Source organism: Cryptomeria japonica, chromosome 1, assembly GCF_030272615.1.
Source record: "Cryptomeria japonica chromosome 1, Sugi_1.0, whole genome shotgun sequence".
Taxonomy (NCBI): Eukaryota; Viridiplantae; Streptophyta; class Pinopsida; order Cupressales; family Cupressaceae; genus Cryptomeria; species Cryptomeria japonica.
Genome location: NC_081405.1, coordinates 20,008,522 through 20,031,043, shown reverse-complemented (window position 1 = coordinate 20,031,043; position 22,522 = coordinate 20,008,522). Strand labels below are relative to the sequence as shown.

The 22,522-nt window shown below is 39.3% G+C and overlaps 1 protein-coding gene across 1 annotated transcript in view; it reads left to right on the top strand.

The window, feature by feature from the left end:
- The window catches only part of LOC131031208 (uncharacterized), a 99,975-nt gene that overhangs the window by 33,216 nt on the left and 44,237 nt on the right, over positions 1–22,522 (top strand). The window contains exon 5 of the mRNA XM_059207840.1: positions 1,889–1,953. Within this exon, the coding sequence (XP_059063823.1) occupies positions 1,889–1,953 (65 nt within the window). The remainder of the gene's footprint in view (positions 1–1,888; positions 1,954–22,522) is intronic.

Here is a 22,522-nt window from a genome sequence, read left to right as displayed (position 1 = left end):
AAACTTCTTTGTCATGTTAGGACTTTTATTGGTTTAACCCCCTATGTTCATGTCTAAGAGGTGACGATCTCTCAGATGATGAACACTTGTATGTAAACATTATAAGGTGACGATCTTATGATGTTCAAACCAGTTATCATTTTGGATCTCTGGTATGCCATGGATGTGCCATGATTGTGTTGGGGTAAAACATTTGGATAAAATGTTAGTGCACATACCACAACTTGGATAAGTTGAGAATTTAACTATTCTCATGTGCTTATTCTTAAAGTATTGCATGTTTAGGCAATACTGATATCACGTGCTTAGGTGGTATCTTGTCATCACAAGTTGATGTGATGAACGCTTGTATCACGCGTTTAGGTGACACTTCATGTCACGTGCTTAGGTGATGTGATTTCTTGTATTAGATGATTGATGATACTTCATGTCACATGTCTAGGTGATATGATCCCCTAGAGATTAAGATTACGTAAGGAATACTGACTATCATGAGAAATGTGATGCTAGATATGCTGTCTTTCATTTATCTTCCCTAGCTAAGAGGGAGTGTTGATACATGATAGCCTCGGTAAGATAAATGATTGAATGAGAGATAAATGAAGTCTCTCATTCAATCATCTATCTCATCGATAGACTATGATAAGACTTCAGTTATCATTCCTTTGTCTGATGATTATTATAATTACTCTTCGATATGTTATGTTCATTTTTTTTCTTATATCAATAATCATGTAGATATTCACATATATATGATCTTGCTGTGATCGTATTCTTCGATTTATATATATATATAACCTTGCATACAAATTCCGATCAACATCGGGTTCTTAACCAATGCCTAACTACCGATTAATATCGGTTGCAAATCGTAAAGCACAAAATACCGATTGGTATCGGTTAAACGCGATTATGGTTTGAAGAGGTGCGATCAAGTAATAACTTGATCGGTCATGTCTAATAGACATGATCGGTCAAGGTATTGCTTGATCTTCTTTATTGGCATATATATATATCAATCAGTGATTGTGAGAAGAACATTGAAATTTATAAATGCTCTCTCTATCTGCAACAAACCAGATAATAGTCAGATTTATTATATTGTGAATTAACATATACTTGAAAGGAAAATAACCTTGAATATAACTTGCCCCTTGAATTGAAAATTGAAATACATTTACAATAGTCTACCGACGAACCAACATGAGAATATACAATGGACCTTGCTAAAGACAAGACTTCGGACCAAATTCCACTCTTACACATATTGAACCTTGAACCTTGAACTTTCGACAACGGTGGTTCAAAGGTTCAAGTTCAAAGACGCACCCGACAAAACTTTACTAAAGACATGACCACGGAGCGACAAGACCGGTTGAACCTAAACTTCGTACATTGACGAGTTCAACAGAAAGGTTCAAGTTCAAAGAATTTATGACCCGACATATAACTAAACTTTACACAAGGCTTCACTTTAAAGAAAACCACCAAGAATCATTCAACTTAACAATTGAGAATTAAGGGAGGGTAACACATGACAAACTAATTGTTGAAAATTCACCCACCCACCCATGCACAGACATGTGCATATATATATACACACACACGTTTTATTTATTTATTTCACATATTTTTATCTGTTAAGCTTTGGGAATTCCAAAGATGGGGTGATAAATATGTTCCTAGTCTAGGATAGTCATCTTCTAAAATGTGTAGAAATTCCTTACTAAAAACAACATTTCTTGTAGACTTCAGTTTTGTATTTATGAAACCTTTTGCTAAATTTCTATCTTGAAATGCTTGCTGTGCAAGAAATAGTAGTTAAGAACATAAAACATTCCTAATTTGATGATCTTACACATTTTTATATGCATTTTTTGAAATCCAGGTTTAGGGGTCTCTCAACTGAAGACATGCTTGTATATCAAGCCATTCAAAAGGCTGGAAATATGGGTATTTATATACAAATATTCTTGATAGTTATGTGGTGTTCTTTCTTTTCATGATAATTATTGTTCATTTTGTCTACAATAAAAACCAATTATTGACATTGTGGGTGTCCAAGAGTGAAATTCATTAGCTTTACTTCTGTTTATGAAACTCTTTGCAATTCCAGTATACACCTAACATGTAATGGACATAAGTATGGACCACACAAGCACAACCTTAAAATTAAGGCTTTGAGGTAGACTATCCTTTATAACAAAATACTTGCAACAGGACACACAAAAGAGAGACCATTTGGCAAACACATTCAATAATATCAAACCAACATTGAAGCATATCTTTAAAAGTCTTTCCAATTGAAGCAGGCTTAACTCAGAAATGAAAATGATCTAAAGAATGCATAGCCTGGGTTTGTTAAATGGTTCATTTGAAAAGAAATAAATGCTCGACTATTTAAAGATACAAAATTTCTGGTTGACATAATAGTCAAAGCCATCAAAACCCAGATTAAAAGCATCTCATTAATTTAATCTATTAGGATAGGGGACTGTTATGCATAGTTGAACTTCTCGCCATTAGCAAAAACTCGCCAAGGCCTGAAAAAAAAACTCGGGAAAAACTTGGCTAGTACTCGGCAACTTAAAAAATTGCCTAAATTTAATTAGAAATGCATTTTTTTTGCAAAATTCAATGAGAAGATGCATCCAATGAGTCAATAAATGAGAACACAAAAGAAACAAGCCGAGTCTAGATATATTTAAATGCAAAGTGGATACAAAATCACATCGTCATGACGAATGTTGATGGTTGGAAGCAAAATAGTAAATAGTTTTTGTAAAACTAAAAGTAAATACATCATTACAATTACATCTTCCTCTTCCCAGCTCTAGTAAAAACTAGGGGAGAGGTAGAACTGGAGGGTCTAGTCCTAGAAGTCTATTGTGGGTGTGACTGTACCTCCTCACTCGGTATGTCTCGCTCAGGTCGTGGCTCGTCCTCCATCCTGGATGAAGCTATGTCTCTACTTGCTCCCGGCACTGGCAATGACTCCTCATCCTCCTCATCCTCCTCAATGTCATCCAGTGTGAAACCAAATCCACCCCCCTCCTCCTCCATAGCCTGCCTCTCCAAATCAGTGATTTCATCCTCTGTAAACAATAGAGGCTCTCCTGTAATGCCCAATCACTGTAAAGATCTATATCATCCAATTCAATTATACCAACTAATGCTTCCTCTACCTTCCATATGCGCAACTGAAGATTATATTGCACAAAGACAAGGTCATTGAGGTGTTTTTTCTCTAACTTGCTCCTCTTCTTCATGTGGATGGCTTCAAACAAGCTCCAATTGCGCTCACAACTGGATGAACTACAAGGTTGACATAAGATTCTGAGGGCAATTTTTTTGAGATTTGGGGTATTTCCACCCCAACTTTGCCACCAAGCATCTGCAAAATAAAAAAATATTGAAAAGTTAGAAAACAAAGAGAAAAGTGAAAACATAATTTATCAATTTATCAATCACTTTAGACCCCGAAATCCAAATGGCAAATGTTATACCTGGGGATTGAGTGGTTCTTCCTCTCATGGCCAGCTTTGAAGAGAATAGCTTACCCCTTGCTTCCTCATAATTTTGGAGTTCGGCCACAGCGAGGTCTCTCACCTCAATCTCGGGTATCATCCTTTGAATGCATGTAGTGAGGCCCTCCATGACCTCTCCATTAGGATCTGAGTAAGAACCCCCTAACTTAAAACGAGAGTTGAGGAAGTACCCTGTTGCATGAATGGGTTGGTGGAGCTGATTGTTCCACCTCTTATCAATAATTTCCCAAATGGGATCAAATTTGAGTCTATCCCCCTTCTAGTAATTTTTGATAGACTCCTTGGCCCTATCCATGGCCTCATAAATATACCCCATTGGGGTTTTATCCCCATCTACCAAGTGGAGAACTCTAACCAAGGGCTCTGACACCTACAATTGAAAAATACAAATTACAAAAAGATTAATTAATGAAGTTACAAATTAATAATGACAGACTTGAATCAAGAATAATTAGAAATTCAAGTTTAGAAGTTACCTTCACAATCTCTGCAACCTTTTGTGCAAAATGGTTGTCAAAGACTATGCATGTGACACCCTCTCCTTTAGCCTTCTTTGAATAAGGTGAGTCTAGCCATGCTTGACTCACAAACATTTGTTTCAAAGAAGTCAATGCACCAAGAATGCTTTGCAACGTCAAGAAATTCGTTACAAACCTTGTGACATCGGCTCTCACCAAATCTCTTCCTTGGGTGTGCTCTCTCATCAAATGTAGAACCCAAGGGTGATTGTAAATATATTTCGTGATCCTCCTTGCATCTTCCACAACTGGAGTCACCCAATCAAGTTTTCCTATGTCCTACAAATAAAGGTCAAGGACATGTGCTGCACAAGGTGTCCAAAAAAGAGTGGGATGCCTATCTTGGAGGATTCTACCTGCAAGGAAAAATGCTGCTTAAAAGAGACAACAAGAAGAAAGTACAAGATACTCCAGATGTAAAAGGAAAGCTTACTACAAGTGAGATTATTCTAAAAGAAGAAGTTATTGCTAAAGGTGATAATTCAAAAGGATTCTACCTGCCGCCACATATGCTGCTGCATTATTTGTGATTATTTGCACCACATTCTCTACTCCCACCTCCATGACAATGTGCTCCAACATTCTAGCCAATGTTTCTACATTTTTCACCTTATGGGAGGCATCAACCGATTTCAAGAACACCACATTGTCCTTGCAAGCAACCAAAAAATAAATAATGGCGCGGTTTTTGCCATCTGTCCACCCATTGGAAAGAATGGTGCAACCATATTTTCTCCATTCATTTCTTTGGTCCTCCACCACTTCTTTTGCCCTATCAACTCCATTTGTGAGCAACCTAAAAGAACAAAGTGAAATTAGGTCTTAGTACACAATTTTGATTTAATAAACAAGAAAAACAATTAAAAATAAAATCAAGTGGACTATTTACTAACCTCCCACCCAAATCCCTACGAGAAGGAGCCTTGTACCCTTTTCTTGAAATTGTCATCGCGGTCACCAAATTTAGCCAATAAGGACTGTCTGCCACATTGAATGGGATGTTGTTGAAGTACCAAAAATCAGCACATGCAATGTTTGTTTTCTCATGTGCCTCCCTATTCCATTCAGTGGCCTCTAATGATGGTTGTGCTCCAGGTGTGTTCCTAGGCACAAAATAACTACCGATAGACTGTGTCCCTGATGGTGATGCAGCAGGTACTCTACTAGAGGAAGCAAAAGTGGTGGCCGAGGTGGTGCTGGGTTTGTTGATATGTGGGCCATGACGAGAGCCCACTATGCCCTGAAGTGCTTCTTCTTCTTCAATGTCAATTGAAGCACCTTGAGATTCAGCTATGGCTACTCTCATGGCTAGTTTTGCCCTCTCCTTTTGCAATTTCTTCTCTTGCCCAGCTGAAAGTAAGGCATTAATGTCTCTTTTTATTTCTTCAGTGGCCCTAGGACATACTCTAGCATCATGTTTCTCGATGCCTGCAAGGTGGTATTTGAGGCGGTTTATGCCTCCATGAATTACTTTTTCATATTTAATGCAAATCACCAAACCAGGGTCCGGTCTTTTCACAAGCATACCTCCAAGCCCTATCTCTAGCACCTTTAGAACAGGTGCCTACATATCCAGATGGGCATGGTTCTAGTGGCCAATTATCCCTTGAATTTGCCATAATTAATGGTCAACTGTTAACCTACACGTACAAAGTGAAAGAAAAAGTTAATATTTTAGTTTAACAATTTAGCAAACTATTTAAATTAGTTTTAAAATTTTTAGACATCATTCAAAGTAAAAAAAATATAAAAAAACTATTAGGGTTTGATTTTTTTTGAAAAACTAGAGATTCTTCAAAAAAATAGTGAAAAATTCAACAAAACTTGTTAAAAATAGTGTTAAATCTTGTTCGAATCACTCAAAAACATATTTGAATACTTAGGAATGATTTTCTATTCATCTAGATGCAACAAAAAAAAAAAAAAATGTTTAAAAATAACAAAGAAAAAAAATCAGAAAACCTACCTGGGAATCTGATTTTTTTAAAAAACCACCTCAAATCCGCTTCAAATCGATGGAAATCAGTAGTCAAGTGTTTGGAAGAGTTTTTTTCCCCCTCTCAGCAAAATAGAACACAAGAAATGATGAAATAAAACTTTATTTTGACATATTTTCACAAGCTGCCGAGTTATAAACACGGGCTTGCCGAGTTTTTGGCAAAAACTCAGCGAGTTTTCAGCGAGTTTAAGTGGTAAAAACTTGTGAGCGAAAAAAACTCCAGACTTTTTTACTACTCGCCGAGTTTTTGGTTACAAGTGTGAGATATGTCAAAATGTCATACAATGGGATATTCTTGTTAGTGCTTTATTTTTTCCTTTTCAGGGCAATGTAACAATGTGTAAGGTAAAACCTATCAAATCAAAATGGGATGTGCCTTGTAATGGAAAACTGAAAAAACCCTAGAACTCTAACCGTGGAGATTAGCGTTTTACTGTATGTACAAATGAATCTCTTGGTTTTTTTTGGCAAGCAATGGAAACAAACTAAAAACCACCTTATCTTTTGGTTTCCAAGTATGAGCACAAGTCCACAATAACTTTTATAGACACAAATGTGAGATTTAATATTTTCTCACCAACACAAAATCAGACCTGCAACAATGACATTCCTGCTTTTATGTCATTATTATTTTGAACTGCAGACCAAAATTGAAAGTGTCATGTGTCACTTTTCCAAAATTTGGACCAAAAAGTCTAAATTGTACTTTTTTTTGTAGCATTTTGATAATTTGGTCATTTGAGGCAAACTTAATTGATTTTGGAACTTTTCACTTATGAAATTTTTTTGGCTTTCTTGTATGTAGTTTTGTGATTTGGATCCTTTTGGCACCTTTTTACTTGTTCCATTTTTGGGCGCCCCAATAGTGAGTTGTGCGATTCTCTTAAGGCGTACCATTTTTTTTATTTTGTTCATTTTTGGGCACCTTATTGAAACACACAAAATATTGAGAGTGGGGGGGGGGTGAATCAGTATTTTAATTTTTAAAACATGAAACCACATAGAATGAACTGCATAGAGTAAACATAAACACAAGAACACAAGATTTCACATGGAAAACCCTTTCGAGTAAAAAAACCACGACAGATAAAAATATTTCATTAGCCAAAAGGGCACCAACCCAGATTACATAAGTATCCACCAACTCACTGAGAGCACCAACCCTCCTTGAAGCACCAACGTCATTCAACTGAAGTACCAACTTCAGTTTTCACTCAAAAGCACAGAAAATTTGAAAAGAATTTTACATCATATGCTCAAAACTTCAATTATAGAACAAAAGCCATACACATATCTCAACTCTAGACAACAATCCTTAACAAGTTATCTTCAGCACTATGAAAGAACATATATTTGACTTCATCATTCACATTTCTCAACGTGTTGTGACGTATTCACACATCGCCCCATTGCAAATGGGGACCCTTGCTTTTTTTTTGCTTTGTGGGGTTTTGCTTTCTGGGTTTTAGAGTTTTGTCTGTTAGCCTTTGCTTTTTGAGTGTCGCCAAGGGGATCACTTGGATAGCAGGCTTTGCTTGAGCTAGGTCAAGTTGGTGAGTGATGAAGTCTGGAATGTCATCCTGATCTTCAAATGCCCTGAAATTTGGCTAAGTCTGGAATGTCCTGATCCTGAAATTTGGCTAAGTCTGGAATGTCCTAATCCTGAAATTTGACTAAGTTTGGAAAACTGAAGAATCCTCCAAAAACTAGATTTTGCAATATAATTCCTGGAGGTCCGAAACCACTCTCAAACATCCTGACAGTATATATGGAATATAACTCACTTATACTTAAATGTTATATTCCATAAAATGATCCTGACGGAGAGTCCAAAATGTCAAATTTCGTTCCTAACCCTTCCAAAGGGTCCAAAGCGAATTTCGCTCCTGGCCCTTCCAAAGGGTCCAGAGCGAAATTCTTGAAAACATTAATTTTTCCTTTAGCCAAAGTCAGGATCAAGATGGAGATGCATGAGGAAGTATCTATGTTTGCCTCCCAAGGAAGATTAGAGTTTGAAAAATCAAGAATCAAGGTCAAAACATGATTTTCGCTCCTGACCCTTCCAAAGGGTCCAGAGCGAAAATCCTTATAACCCTTGTTTTTTTCCTTATTTTGGCTAGGCGTTGGCTTGATGGAGGTTGAATGGGTATGTTTTTGCCTTGAGAGGGAGTTAGAGGCTTTGAAGAATCAAGATTTTAGCTCAAAAAGAGAATTTCGCTTCTGACCCTTCCAAAGGGTCCAGAGCGAAATTCCCTATAAACTTCATTTGCTCCCTTGTTTTAGCTTGAAACCTTGCTCCTTAGATGGAAAACGATCTATATTTGCCTCCAAGAGAAAATTGAAGTTTGAAAAATGAACAATCAAGCCCAAATGGTGATTTTCGCTCCTGACCCTTCCAAAGGGTCTAGAGCAAAAATCAACCTAAGACTCATTTCTTGCCTTATTTGACCAAATTTTTGATTTGTAAGGCATCTTGAAGGGAAGAGTGGACATGTTTGGATGTTGGAAATGTTTGAAAGCTTTGAAAAAATGAAGGATTCTAGCCAAGAAGGTGAATTTCGCTCCTGACCCTTCCAAAGGGTCCAGAGCGAAATTCCTTGCAAGCCTATTTTTTTGACCTTGCTTAGACCACAAACCTTGTCTCCTGGGTGAAGAATGATGTTTTGTTACCTTCCAGAGAAGATTGGAGTTGAAAAGATGAAGGATCAAGTCAAGAATGAGATTTTCGCTCTTGACCCTTCCAAAGGGTCCAGAGTGAAAATCCTCCTAGACCTCATTTCTTTCCTTATTTGGCCAAATTTTGATGTCCAAGGTATGTTGAAAGAGAGAATGGGCATATTGAAACCCTTAAGGACGTTTGAAAGAGTTGAGGAATGAGTGTTTTAGCCAAGGAACGAAATTTTGCTCCTGACCCTTCCAAAGGGTCCAGAGCGAAATTCCTTACAAACCTATATTTTTTACCTTGCTTGAGCTTAAAACCTTGTTCCTAGGGCGAAGAGAGATGAGATTTTACCTTGCAATGAAGATTGGGTTTGAAAGAATGATGATTTTGGTCTAAAAAGTGAATTGTGCTCCTGACCCTTCCAAAGGGTCGAGAGCGAAATTCCTAAAAACCCTTATTTTCTTAGCAAAATCAAGTCAAACTTGGGTTTCTATAACTTGGATGTGAGAGGAGAAGTGTTTTCTTGCCTTTTAAGGTGGATTCAAGTTGAAATGATGGAGGAGTGAGCCTAAAACAAGATTTTCGCTCCTGACCCTTCCAAAGGGTTCAGAGCGAAAATCCTAAAACCCATCATTTTCTCCAAAATTTGTGCCAAGCCATGCCTAGACTAAGGCGAGGGATGCCCTTGAGATTGCCCTTGAATTGATTGTTCTCTCCAAAAATGATGATTTTGGGCTAGAGGAAGAAATTCGCTCCTGACCCTTCCAAAGGGTCCAGAGCGAAATCCTCCAAGACTCTCTTTTATCTCAAGTTTATGCTAAGTCAAGTGTGGATCGGAGTAAGTTGAGATTGGAGATGTCCTCAGGATTGACCTTGAGTTGCTAGTAATCAATGAATTGGAAGGAATTAAGCAAAAACAAGAATTTCGCTTCTGACCCTTCCAAAGGGTCTAGAGCGAAATTCTTCAAATCCATCATTTTCTCCTTGGATCAAGTCAAACTTTTGGTTTTTATGGCGTGGATGGGAGTGAGAAGGTGTGTCCTTTCCTTTTGAAGTTGATTGAGGTTGAAAGAATGAAGAAATGAGCTCAAAATGAGAATTTCGCTCCTGACCCTTCCAAAGGGTCCAGAGAAAAATTCTTCATCTACTTATTTCCTCCTTGTGTCAAGTCAAGACTAGGAGTCCTAAGGCGTAGTTGAGGTTGAAATGATGTTACTTTGCCCTGCAAGATGAATTGAAGTGAAGAAAATGAAGAGTTGTGACCTAAAAGGTGAATTTCGCTCATGACCCTTCCAGAGGGTCCAGAGCGAAATTCCCAATTTCACTCAAATTGCTCATGATAGAGGTCAAGGCGTGGATCCCTGGGCTCTAGAGGAAGGAAAACTAGTGTGTTCTCGCCTTGGAAGGTATTTTGGAGAGGAAACATGATAGATTTTGTCCTAAAAAGTGAATTTCGCTCCTGACCCTTCCAAAGGGTCCAGAGCGAAATTCTTAAAAACCTCTCTTTTGCCCCAAATTTGCATCAAGATTGGTGTTGGTTGAGAATGAGGGCATCCTTGGGCATGTATCTAAGAAAGTACGGTTGCAAAGTGAGAACAATTTGAGCCAAGAATGCAAATTTCGCTCCTGACCCTTCCAGAGGGTCCAAGGCGAAATCCTTATAGGGCCTATCCCTGAGGAGAATATTGAGCAAGCTTTATTTTAACATCTTCTTGTTGATGATTTAAGGTAGAAAATGCTACGTTGAAATAAATTTATTATGTGTCCTTAATCATCTTTTGGTTTGTCTTGCAGATGAAAGAAGACCAGGCCAGGGCAAGGACAACCTCCTCCAGTCCAACATCATCAAGGATGACCTCCTCCAATCCAGCATCAACAAGGACAACCTTCTCCAGTCTAGCATCATCAGGGATGACATCTTCCAGTCCAGCATTCCAAGGAAAGGTACACCATCCATCCTGCACATCAAAGACAAAGGAGGTTAGAGCAAGACAATTTCAAAAGAGTTAACTAAAGTTAGCTTCCCATCATCATCAAATTGAATATCTACCAAGTTGCAAGTGTCAGACAAGGTGGCATCCCAATCATCACTCCTCCAATCGGATTTGTCCACCTCAGCGTATCCAGATTCAATGTACCTGACTCATCAAAGATGGCACTAACTTCGATGTACCTACCCCGGTTATCCATTGGTCGAATATTCCAGAGAAGACATGTGTCCAAATAATGCAATTATTTCATTGGCTAGAATTGAGTTTGTTGTAACAAACCCTAATTAGGGTTTTCATTGTAAAATCTCAGCCATTGATCTCAAATTGATTTGAGCCATTGAATTGTATTGAGGGCCTTGGCTCCTCATTTGTAAAGGCTAATGGTTAGCTAATAGACAATAGTTAGTCAGTAGTTAGAAGGTGAATAGTTAGAAATAGTGAATAGTCAGTTAATAGTATAGCAACTAGATCAGAATAGAAAGAGAAGGCAAAGATTGTTGCCAAGATGTTGTTGTAAAAGGCTTGTAAAACTTCATTGAAGAAATGGTGAAATCTATGGGTCGATTCAACAATTTGCATGGTCTCTATACTTCTTAGATTTGATTTCATGTTATTAGACGAGTGGAAGAAATGTGTTTGATTGATGGTGAAATTTGTATATCCATACTACTAGCAGTTTGTTGATTGCAGACTTGCCTTGTGTAGTCAACTGGAATCATTCAGCTTAAGCTTAATTTCAGTTGTCGCTTCTTCACTGATATGCATCAATTTGATGGTGTCTATGCCTGTAGCAATGATCTGAACATCATAAAGCTTTCCTTCGAAGATCGCACTAATCTTGTGGAGATGGTCCTGGGATGTCAAAACAAGACTTAGTTAGAATTTCATCAAAGATCATTCATTGCTCCTACATTCTTAGTGTCAGAATTAGATCCTTTCCTCGCCCTCATCCTTTTTTCCTTTTTTTCAAAAAATCTAGGGTAGTGAAATCCTATGTTCCAGCAATATTCAAAACAAATCAGACGTTTAGTCATCAAGTGTAAGTCCCCTTGTGATTCCAACAAAATCACATCATACCACAAAGAGCTTATCCACGAGTAGAGAACCTACATACAAGAACCTTGGAGTTGCCTCGACTGATCCTTCGGCGAGATCTTCAACAGTCGGGAAACTTTGCTCAAGAGAGGATAAGGTACCTTTAGGTATTTTATTCTGTGTTCACATGTGCATGAAAGCACATCAACAATACTCTACTCTGATTTGTAATTCATACCATATGTCATAAACCAAAACTGAAAGTCTTAAGACTGATGCTTGATACCTTCAACGCTCATACCACGATAAGCTCACTTAAATTTTTCATTCCTTTAGGACTTTTTGTTTCTCTACTCAGTTCTGCTACTTGCACACCTCTATATCTTTTTGTGTGTTGCACACCCTGTATGTATTCGACACTACACAATTATAACTTAACACACACACGATATTCAGCAACACTCTACTTTTAAAAACACTAGAGTGACATATAAAGCTTTAGACTCACATCTTGGTATCACTTCATAATACTCGTTCAACACATTCTTACTTATTACTTGCTCCACGCACACTATCCATATGCTCTGTGCGTTAAAGCCTGACTAGCGGCAGACGTTTCACGAATAGGTGGAAGGCATATATTAAGTGCTATGCATCCACTATACATGTATTGAGCTTGCCTTGTTAATGATCTTGTTGTGTTCTTATTCCAAGTAAAGCCGCCTCCAAAAATAGACTTTCCACTCACATAAAAAATGTTACTAAACACTTGTTGTCAGAAATAAACCATTGCACATAGAGGAAGATGAAGGAAATAAAGAAAACGTCAATTCTAACGCAGCCCATGAATCATGCCTTTTTATTTACTTGTTGGCTGTTTAGAAGAGTCAACCTTCAAAAATGACTGGCAAGAGAAGTTGACAGCAAGTAGGTGACTTGGACAAGCAGTCAGCTCAAGTTGACAACCACATAGCTCAAACACATAGCCAAGTAGCTCAAGTAGACAACTAGGTAGCTTAACCAGACAACCAAGTAGCTCAACCTAGCAACCAAGTAGCTCAACTTAGCAACCAAATATATTTCAAACAAATAATTGCTAAACAACTTTGATCGTCGTCCTTTGACATCAATGACAAAATATCCAACAATCTCCCCCTTTGTGATTGATGGCAAGCAACCAACTTGAGACAAAAAAAACTTTGAAATAATACTGCTCCCTTTGACTTACTACTCCCCCTTTGACATTAATGATTGAAACCAACCTGCATAACTGAAATGGGGCTAATAGAATACGACAATGAAAATTCCTCTTGAGGTAGAACAACACTTCAAAGATGGAGTGGAATCACTCCCAACTTCTCACTTCTGATATCATCAAGAATGTATAGATTGTTAGAATCCCTACATGCATCAGCAATATGTTTACTGTCTTTATTGATTTCACAACACTCTGAATTGAAAACTAAAGTGTGTCCTTGATCACACAATTGACTCACACTATATAGATTATGTTTCAGACCTTTTACATATAAAACATTTTCAACTTTGGTCTCACCATCATCTTAAACAATTGTACCTATACCTTTGATTTTTGCAGATTTATTGCCACCAAAACTAACCTTACCTCCATTAGTATTCTTGAGAGTGAGAAACTTGATCTTGTCTCTAGTCATATGCCTAGAACAAACACTGTCAACATACCATATGTTCTTTTCATTCTATGCAAGAAAGGTTGTTTGCCTTTGCACAATCAAGGACTCTTCTAAAACTTATTTCTCCTTCTTCCTGCACATCTAAGTGACCTCCTTTGCTTTGCCCTCTTTTTCAACCTTCGTGTTCTCCTTAGAGGAATCTGCCATACCACTTTTACAAACTTTTGCAGTGTGACCAAAGTTATTACATTTATAACATATAACATTGTAGTTCCTTGGAGGAGCAAAAGAGTTCTTATTCATAAATCTGAAGTTGTTTCTTGCAAACATTCTACAGTTGAACGCTTTGTGTCCAAAATAATTGCAAGAGAAACAATAACCATAAAAGAAAGAATTGTTAAACCTGGTCATATGTGCTTGCCTTGAGATAGGAGGCCTTTTGAAAGCGTCATTTTTTATTTTTGATGATGAATCCATTGTGCCATCAATGTTGGTCTTCTGCTGTTCTTCTTTTGTAGACTTATAATTTTCACCCTTTTTAGGACCAACTCCACCTTTATCAGCAAACAATCTTTGTGAGCCAATGACTTTGTCCAAAGACATGAGATTTTTTTATTTATCTTCTCATGCTTCAGCTGCGTCAAAGATTTATCTAACTTTCTAAGTGAAACAATTCCAGCTTCAAGTCTTCCATAGTTTTCTTCCTTGAACTTAAGCTGATTTCTAATCTCTTCTTCTATTTTCTTTGCTTCTTCAACTTGAAACTTCAAATCACCTATCAATTTTTCTGCTTCTTCAAGAGCTTGAGATGTCTTGGTTTTCACCTCATTCTCTTCTTGAGATGTCACTAACATTGGATGAACAACTTTCTTCTTTTGAATAGACTCGTTTTGTATTTTTGAGACTTCTTCTCTTTTCCCTCATACTTCAACTTATTGAACTTAGGCTTTTTTTCATAGTTGCTGTCTTTACTTTTTTCATATGAACATTTAGCTGCAAAATGTCCTACCTTACCACAATTAAAGAATTTGAAAGGCAACTTGCCTTTATATTTACCATAACCTTTCTTCAACTTCCTCATAAAATGTGCTTCATCAGAATCAAATTCTTCATCGGAACTTTCACTAGATATATACAATTTATCTTTTCCTTTATTCGAAGCTTTGAAGGCTGCCTCCCTTTTGAATGAAGAATCAGAGTTTTTCCTCATATCATACGCTATTAGAATGCCATGAAGCTTATCAACAGTTAACTTATTAAGTTTTGTCATCTCTTCAATCACTGAAACCTTTGCATCAAAATGCAAAGAAAGAGACCTCAAAATTTTCTGAACAATTCTAGACTCCTCAATCTTTTCTCCTAAACCCTTAATAGAGTTAACAACTGTTGTCGGGAATAATCATTATGTTATGTTGACATATTATGTTTATGTTGTCATCGGTAATAATGAGTTACGACAGTCAGTTAGTTAGTCGTCCCGAAGGGCAGTTGGACGCGACGGTTGGTCGCACCCCTTTGGGTATTATATATTGCATACCTTTCCTTAGGGCATTTAGGATGCTATACTAAATCAAATTTTAAAATTAAAACTGGAGGTGCCTGTGAAGGTACATGACCTCCTTTAGACAATGCCTCAATTACGAACGGCGTTACTAAATAATCTCTCCCAACCACGCACCAATACCAACCATCGTATAGATGTTCCTGGGGGGTCTGCAATAGACCCCATGCTGCTGGCAGTTAACACTGGAAGGAACCCGACCGTTGTGGAGATGGGTATCCTTGGCACCATTCTAACTGATACCATCGTTGATGGTGGATCAGGGGTGAATGTTCTTCCAGAAGAGACCTGGCAGAAGCTGGGGAAGCCGATGCTGTGGCCATCTACGTTCAATTTGCTAGGAGCAGATCAACATGGAATCAAACCCATTGGGACACTGATGGGCCAACAAGTTACCATCGGGACGCAACCCTTCATACTAGACTTCGTGGTAATCCCACTAAAGAAAAAAGGGTATGATGCGATCTTAGGAAGAGGGTGGCTGGTGGCAGCCAAGGCCACCCACAACTGGAAGAAGAACACTCTGTCTATCTAGAATGGAGGAAGGAAGTTTATCATAGACCTTGGGACGCAGTTGGTTAGTGAGGAACTGGCATCATCTTCGGAATCAGAGGGTGAAGGAAAAGGCGACCTGAGGGATGAAGGAAGGGGTTGCAGGGAGCCCAACGACGAAGGGATTCTCAAACTAGGAGAGTGCTCTGAGGATGAGACGGGGTCATTGAATGGGCTCTTCCACTGGCAGATGGAGGATTACGAAATGTTCCAGAGCTATAGGCTCGAAGTAGAGGAACCAGAGAAAGTAACAGAGGAGGTGTACTTGGTAGAATATAGAGAATATTGGAAGGGAGACGCCCCAAACCTCGGTGACGTTGATAATCCCAAGATCATTTGTGTCGGCAACGATTGGAACCCTGTGTGGAAGGCCACAACCTTCAAAATCTTTATTCTTCTTCTTCTTCTTATGTACGGGAAGGAGACTGTGTTCCCTGTAGAAATTGTGGTTTTAGGTCTTCGGATGGCCATTGAAAATAGACTTGCCACCAACGGGTCCAAATTGAAACCCTACCACGAGAAGCGCACAGGGGACCCGAGAGGCCGGAAGGACACCCGAGAGTCCGGAGGGGAACCCGATAGAATGGAAGGGGACCTGAGAGGCCAGGCAGGCGACTCGAGAGGCACGGGACCAAAGCGGGAGACTATCGGGCAAGGCAAACCGAGAAAGGGCGATCCCAGAGGCACGAAACCTGAGCCGAATCTGGACACTTGGAAAAATAATAATAAAAAAAAATCCGTACGATCCGTATGACATAAAAAAGAAGAATAAAACCACAGTGGAATCACCGTACGGTGGGACCACCGTGCGGTGGCAACACTGACAGTGAGGCCACCGGTGGTGGAACCACCGTGCGGTGGCAACACCGACGGTGGGAACACCGTGTGGTGGATACCACCGCCACTGCAAGGCATAAAGCACAGCCAAAGACATAAACACCTGCAGACGCAGCAGCCCCTGCCCAAACGCATAGACACACAAACACGCACTCCACCCAACAATGCAACGCGCAAGTACAGGGAAGGCATACGCAGCCATACACAGCCATCCAGAAGGTAGTTAAGCGTTCGATGTGCAGAAGGAGACCCGTACGGTGTGTATGGTAGACGGTTGGTCATGTATTTCGTATGGGGTGATCCGTACGGTGGAGGGGTGTTGACCGCATGGGAAGGTGGCCGTATGATTGGAGGTGTCAGTGCTGTTGTTGACCGTATGGGGAGGTTGTATGGCTAGGGTGCCATCGAGGACATTACAGTGGAAAAAAAAAAAATGACGACGACCAGATTGAAAAATCATTCGATGACATTTGGAGCCAGGACGCTGAAAATATTAGAGTGGAGAAGAAGGGTTTTTGACATCTTAAAATATCACAGAAATGATGCACGCCATGGACTTTCGTGTTGTTCTGAGGATTGTAAATTGGTGTTGGCGGTGGGGGCGCTGCCCCTCGGCCTCGCCCTGTACTACGACAGGGCGTTGCCCCTCGACCCTGGTGGGGCGCTACCCCAGACCCTGTTGGGGGCACTACCCCCAGACCCCCAGCTTATTTTTGAGCTACAATACACTTTTTGAGTTGGGCGAAGGGCATCAGAGAAGGCACGGTAAGTGTTGGGTTGTCCCGTACTGTGAGAAAGAAGCCTGAAGCTTAGCATTGGTATGGCATTGCAGGCACGCGAAGTTGTACGGTACCAGGGAGTTATTCAGTTCAGTTTATTAGCCTTTGGGGAGTGTGATGGAGGATTTGAGGTGTCTCCTAGCCTTTGTGCCAGAGGGTTGTGCCGTTGTGGCCACCTCTAGGCAGGAATGGTACGCTTGAGGAACTTGGAGTATGTCTCGGCTGGACGTGAGGTTGCCTTGGTGGATGCACAGAGGGCTCGGGAGGAGCTAACCACCAGGTTGGAGGCTGTAGTAGCGTGAGACTTAGCTCAGCCTACCCAGGAGTTGGATGCCACGAGGGCAGCACGGGTGGCTATCGAGGACAAATTGGCTAGAGAGACAGTATCATTTGAGTAGCAGTTGGTGGAGGTTGAGACTGAAAAGTGTGTTTTGCAGACAAGTTTGGTTTAGGCACAGGAGGATTGTGCTGTCAAGGGAAAAAACAAAAACAAAAAAGAACTCTTGCAGAAGCAATAATGGTGACATCCGCACTTGAGCATAGGATGGTAGCAGAAAAGGGTTTTCAAGTGAGGACAGAGCAGGTGTATAAGTTCCGGGCTCGACTGGCATCAATAGTTCTGTTTAATGTCATCTCTATTTTGTATCAAGTCGTCCGGAGACGACTTCTTTTCTTGGGGGGGATGATGTTGCCGGGAATAATCATTATGTTATGTTGTCATATTATGTTTATGTTGTCGTCGATAATAATGAGTTATGGCAGTCAGTTAGTTAGTTGTCCCGAAGGGCAGTTGGACGCGACGGTTGGTCTCACCCCTTCGGGTATTATATATTGCATACCTTTCCTTCGAAGTAGGATCATGATAGTCGTATCTGGGTTTAATGTTATAAGCACTTGATGTACATGGACTGTTGAATTAATACAGAGACTGGTTATTTAATATATTTCCATTATGTTCTGTGCGTTTAATCGTTTACCCCATAGATGAAAAACTCGGCGAGCAATTCAAAAACTCGCGAGTAATCGCGATCCATAATCCCGCGCGAGTTAATCGCGGAAATACTCGGGACGATTTTTTTATATACTCGCCGCGATTTTTTTGGCAAATAATCGCCGTTAATGGCCAAAACCCGCCCGAAACGCGGCACAAAATGCGAGAAAAACGCGACTTAAGTCGCAGGCAAAAAAAAAACCGAAGTCTTTATTCCATTTCGCGGCTCGCGCGACTCCGGAAGGCAAAAAACGCCACGCGATTTGCATAGGGTTTGCATTTGCACGCACGACCAGGTATCTTTTTGTATTGTTTCATTTCGAATACACAGTCATTTTGACTGTGTAATACACAGTCATTTGAAATGACTGTGTATTACACAGTCAAAATGACTGTATTGTTTGCATTTGCACGCACGACCAGGTATCTTTTTGTATTGTTTTATTTCGAATACACAGTCATTTTGACTGTGTAATACACAGTCATTTGAAATGACTGTGTATTACACAGTCAAAATGACTGCATTGTTTGCATTTGCACGCACGACCAGGTATCTTTTTGTATTGTTTTATTTCAAATACACAGTCATTTTGACTGTGTAATACACAGTCATTTGAAATGACTGTGTATTACACAGTCAAAATGACTGTATTGTTTGCATTTGCACGCACAACCAGGTATCTTTTTGTATTGTTTTATTTCGAATGACTAAGACTGTGTAATACACAGTCATTTGAAAATGACTGTGTATTACACAGTCTTAGTCATTTCAAATGACTGTGTATTACACAGTCACAGTCATTTCAAATGACTGTGTAATACACAATCATTAGTAATTAGTAATTACAATTTACAGTCATTTCAAATGACTGTGTATTACACAGTCATCAGTCATTTGAAATGACTGTGTAATACACAGTCATTTGAAAATGACTGTGTATTACACAGTCACAGTCATTTCAAATGACTGTGTAATACACAGTCATTTCAAATTTTCAAATGACTGTGTATTACACAGTCATCATTACACAATCACAGTCATTTCAATTTTCAAATGACTGTGTAATACACAGTCATTTCAAATTTTCAAATGACTGTGTATTACACAGTCATCATTACACAGTCACAGTCATTTCAAATGACTGTGTATTACACAGTCACAGTCATTTCAATTTTCAAATGACTGTGTAATACACAGTCATTTCAAATTTTCAAATGACTGTGTATTACACAGTCATCATTACACAGTCACAGTCATTTCAAATGACTGTGTAATACACATTCATTTTCAAATGACTGTGTATTACACAGTCATCAGTCATTTGAAATGACTGTGTAATACACAGTCATTTCCAAATGACTGTGTATTACACAGTCATTTTCAAATGACTGTGTAATACACAGTCATTACAGTCATTTCAAAATTTCAAATGACTGATGACTGTGTAATACACAGTCATTTTCAAATGACTGATGACTGTGTAATACACGGTCATTTGAAATTTTGAAATGACTGTGTAATACATAGTCATTTTCAAATGACTGATGACTGTGTAATACATTAATCATTAATGTACATTGTAATTAATGACTGTGTATTACACAGTCAATTGTGAAATACTCATAGTCATTTGAAATGACTGTCAACTGTGTAATGTCAATGTGTATTAAAGTATTTCATTTAAATTTAAATTTGAAGTTAAAAACTTAAAAAAATACACAACCAATTAAAAATTTTAATTTTAGAGTCATCTATTTTGACTGTAAATAAAATACAGTTATACAGTCATTGTAATTTTTGGATGTTTGTGATTTTTTTTGGTAACAATGTTATTTATCTCTAAATGTTGCCTCTCTTTTGCTAGGTTCTTTTCCACATCTTTTTGAAAGAAAATGGATTCAGCTTCTACAGTTAAAGTTGGTGGCAAAAAGAGAGACCCTTGTTGGAAACATGGGAGACCAGGTCCAAAACGAGGAGATGTTTTTTGCAACCATTGCAAAAAAATTGTAAAAGGTGGCATTAATAGGTTCAAATATCACCTTGCAAAAATTCAATGCCGAGATACCACAAGCTGTACGGAATGTACTGAAGAGGCTACGAGAGATGCAATAGCAACGCTTGAAGCATATGATCAAAGGAAGGCAACAAAAAAGAGAACAGCAGAGGCAATGGCAGCCCCAAGGGCAGATTTGAGTTCCATGGGGTCACATACCGATGTGGGGACATCTGGTTCTTCCCTTGGGCCACGGATACGAGCAAAGGGAATTTTGGACAGCAACATGGAAAACTTCTTTATTCCACGTAACACTCCTGGTGCACAACCTGGATTGCTTGGCACTGCATGGAATAAAGAGGCTCACCAACAAGCCAAGGTGGCGTGTGCTAGATTTTTTATCTACAACGATGTTCCGTTCAATGCTATTTCTAGTCCATCTTGGGACCAATTGGTCACCGCGTTGACTGTGGCAGGTAAGGGGTTCAAATCCCCAAGCCGTTACGAGGTAAGTGGACCGTTATTGCAGGATGAGGTCCAAAACACTCATGCATTAGTGGAAGAGCAAAGGACTATTTGGGAAAAGAATGGCTGCACCATTCTTTCTGATGGATGGACAGATGGTAGGAACAGGACACTCATCAACTTTCTAGTTGCTTCAGGAGGACAGTTAGTATTTTTAAAATCAATTGATGCCTCCAATGAAGTGAAGAATGCGGAGACCTTGTGCAACATGTTGGATGAAGTGGTGATGGATGTGGGAGTGCAGAATGTCATCCAAGTTGTGACTGATAATGCAGCTGCATATGTGGCAGCCGGCAAACTTCTAATGGCTAGACATCCGACATTATTTTGGAGCCCTTGTGCTGCCCATTGTCTTGACTTGCTCCTTGAGGACATAGGGAAACTAAGTTGGGTAAAGAAAGTGGTTGAAGATGGAAGGAATATCACCAAATACATCTACAATCACACATGGGTCCTGAATCTTATGAGAGAACACACTGAAGGTAAGGATCTTGTGCGGTCGGGGGTCACACGCTTTGCTACCAATTTCCTCACCTTGCAGAGCATACTTGCTACATTGCCCAACCTGAAGCGGATGTTCGTGAGTGAAAGATGGTTGGGGAGTCCTTATGCTACAAAGCCTGAAGCAGAGAAGGTTGTGATTGCCATTTTTGATACTAATTTTGCCAAGATGGTGGAGGAGATCATCAATGTAAGTTTTGAAACTTTAATTGATGATTTATTATTTAATTTTCTAATATTTCAATCTGCTGATTTTGTTAGATTTTTTATATCTAGGTGTCGGAACCGTTGGTGAGGGTGCTACGAATGGTGGATGGGGATCATAACTCCATGGGGTATCTATATGAGGCCATGGATAAGGCCAAAGAGGCGATTCAACACTTGTATGGGTCAAACAAGACCAAGTATGAACCCATATGGCGCATAATTGATCGGAGGTGGAACCATCAACTCCACCAACATATTCATGCTGCTGCCTACTTCTTGAATCCCAAGTTTTTTTACTCTCCGAGTTTCAAAGCAGATGCAGAGGTTAGAATTGGCCTTGACACATGCATTCGGAGATTAGTTGATGATGAGATCCTTCGAGACCTGATACTTGATGAGTTGCAGAGTTATAAGAAGGCCTTAGGGGAATTGTTTTCTTCACCTGATTGCAAACGTAGGAGAGCCACCTTACGACCAGGTAAAAAAAAACATATGTTTAATTTTTACCATTTATTTCTCTCTTTAAGATTATTGAAATCTTTACAAGTTATAAATCACATTTTGTATCCTTGCAGATTTGTGGTGGGAAGATTATGGTGCCACAACGCCTAATCTTCAAAAGCTTGCCATCCGCATATTATCACAGCCTTGTAGTGCTTCTGGTTGTGAGCGCAACTGGAGTGTTTTTGAGAACATCCACACAAAAAAGCGCAATAGGTTGACTCAACAACGCTTGAATGATCTTGTCTATGTGCGGTACAACATTCGATTACATGAGAAGAAGGTGCTAGGGCAAGATTCACATGAAGCACTTGACTTGGATGACATTGATCCATATGCAGCAGAATGGGTTGCTTCTCCTGATGATGTTGATAATGATTTGGATCCATTCCTTACTAATGAGCAGCTGAGTGAGTTGGAGAGGGCAGGAGAGGAATGGGATGCGGAAGTGGCAGCACGTGAGGAGGAGCAGGAGGTTGATCATGCAGAAGAGGCACCTGTTAGTGTTGAGGATGTTGCCACTACTTCAGCACCACCCACCCAGCGGCCACAATCTATTTTGAGCTTTAGTCGTAGACGCAATTTATGATTTCTTATTTTCATAATTTCATTGATACCAAACTTTGAACTTGATATGTAATCAGGATTTCAGAGGTTCTTGTTTTGTGG